General features: G+C 55.1%; 1 protein-coding gene across 1 annotated transcript; it reads left to right on the top strand.

Annotated features, from left to right (window-relative positions):
- Positions 1-212: 212 nt before the first annotated feature.
- Positions 213-1483, top strand: LOC128277422 (CLIP domain-containing serine protease B4-like). The gene is made up of 4 exons (XM_053015875.1): positions 213-267; positions 331-730; positions 795-1096; positions 1164-1483. Exons 1-4 carry the CDS (start codon positions 213-215, stop codon positions 1481-1483), a joined length of 1077 nt encoding a protein of 358 aa, XP_052871835.1.
- The last annotated feature ends 585 nt before the right edge of the window (positions 1484-2068 follow it).

Genomic DNA, 2068 nt, shown 5'->3' with positions numbered 1-2068 from the left:
TGTAATGTTTTCCATTCGCAAAAAATGCACTTTTTGTGGCTCGCGATCGTCGCCGCCATCGAATCTCGCTTTCGGCCACCCCAATTGAGGTCACGATCGCGGGCTACCCAGACCATCACATTATCGCTCCGAAAACATTCGCAGTTATCACCGTCTACGCTGATGAGCCCGGGTCCAATGCGCCTCAGTTGGTATTTCGTGCGTGAAACAGAATGGTGCTCGTGACGGTTCTAGTTGCGTTGCTGGGCTTGGTGGCGTCTACGGCAGGTAAAGTTCCATTGCCCCAAAGGATGCCCCAAAGTACCCTAATGGTACCCTGCTCCTCGCCAGGAACGCCGTCGCTATCGCCGGGTGATGTTTGTCGCATCAACGGTAACGTCGGCCGGTGCGTGCCGATTCCGGAGAACCCCGAGTACTCGCAGCTGTTACGGACGCTGCCACGCAGCGAAGACCAGGACCGATACCTCGAGCGGTTCATCTGCGATCGTCGGCAGAAGCTCACCTGTCGGCTGGGCAGTGTGAACGACGAACTGTGCGGTATCCAGATGGCGGATCGTATCGTGCGCGGCGAACGGGCGGCCCTCGATCAGTACCCGTGGATGGCGCTGATGCAGTACGAGGATCACCGGAAGGGGAAGAAGCGATTCGCCTGTGGCGGGACGCTCCTCAACCGGAAGTTTGTCCTCTCGGCGGCCCACTGTTTCGTGCGGCTTCAGGCCGGGCTCGAGTTGTGGGTTGCACCGTCGATCGCGGGATCCTTTATCCTTTAGTTGACACTCCCTCCCTTTTCGCAGCATCAAGGTGCGGCTCGGTGAGTGGAACACTGAGACGGAGCTGGACTGCGAGGAAGATGCTGGGGAGGAGTTCTGTGCTCCGCCGGTGCAGGACTTTGGCTACGAGAAGCTGCTCGTGCACGAAGGATACTCCGGGAACTACGCGGATCGAGCGAACGACATCGCGCTCATACAACTGGACGGTGTCGTGCAGTACAATGAGTTCGTGAAACCGATCTGCCTTCCGGAACCGTCCACCAGGGACCGGGAGAAACTGTACTCCGGCAGTCTGTGGGCCGCCGGGTGGGGCCGCACGGAATCGAGTAAGGATTCCGAACAATACGCATGGACTGTTTCACTTAAAGAAAGAACATCCTTTTTTTTCGGCAGGTCCCGGAAGCTCTTACAAACTGTTCGTGGCACTGGACTACTACGATCTGGGGCAGTGTAACGAGACGTACCGGAAGAAGGTGCGCATCCCTCTGACCGGCACCCAGTTCTGTGCGCTGGGAGTGGCGGGTAAGGACACTTGCAATGGGGACTCCGGTGGGCCGCTCATGAAAACGCTCAAGTCGCTGCACTACGCGGCCGGGGTTGTCAGTTTTGGACCGCAAAAGTGCGGTAGTCCAGTCCCGGCCGTCTACACGAAGGTCGAGGCGTTCTACCAGTGGATCGTCGACCGGATGGTACTGTATGAGGATCGTTACTGAGCATCGCTGGATTGACGTTAACTAAGGTCTTTCTATCGATAATATTTAAACTAATTGATCAAATAAAACCATTTCTTTGATGAATGATAACTCAATAGTTCAAAAAGACCTTCCAAATGTTCCTACATACTCTCGTGTGGACTCCGAAAAGGTACCTTCGCAATTGAATTAAATCCCAAAAACTTCAACTTAACGTCCTCGAGCCGTTTGATGTGAGTGGAAAAATATGCTCAAAATTTGTCCCCCCGAAAACCGGTTCCCAGTGGACTCCGCCCAGATTGCGTCGGCAATGGGTTTTGATTGAATTCCTGAGCCCGCGACGCACTTTTCCTTTGAAACGTCGATTGATTTTCTACCTTTCAAGGTGCAAAGCGGCCGCTGCGAAAAGGTCGTCACCCGATCCAGGAACCAGCATCCTGGCGAAAGAGTGTTTCGCTTGCCGTGATTGAATTTTCACGCCACCGGATTCGGGCCTTTAGATTTCCCAACGGCATTCGGTGGGCCGGCACGTCGTTTGTCCCCGGAAAACCCGAAATGCGGGACTCGGGCCAAAGTTTTGTGGTTTTCAGAGGCGGCACCGGCGGC

This window comes from Anopheles cruzii, chromosome 2, assembly GCF_943734635.1.
Source record: "Anopheles cruzii chromosome 2, idAnoCruzAS_RS32_06, whole genome shotgun sequence".
Classification (NCBI taxonomy): domain Eukaryota; kingdom Metazoa; phylum Arthropoda; class Insecta; order Diptera; family Culicidae; genus Anopheles; species Anopheles cruzii.
This window is presented reverse-complemented; position numbering and strand designations above follow the sequence as displayed.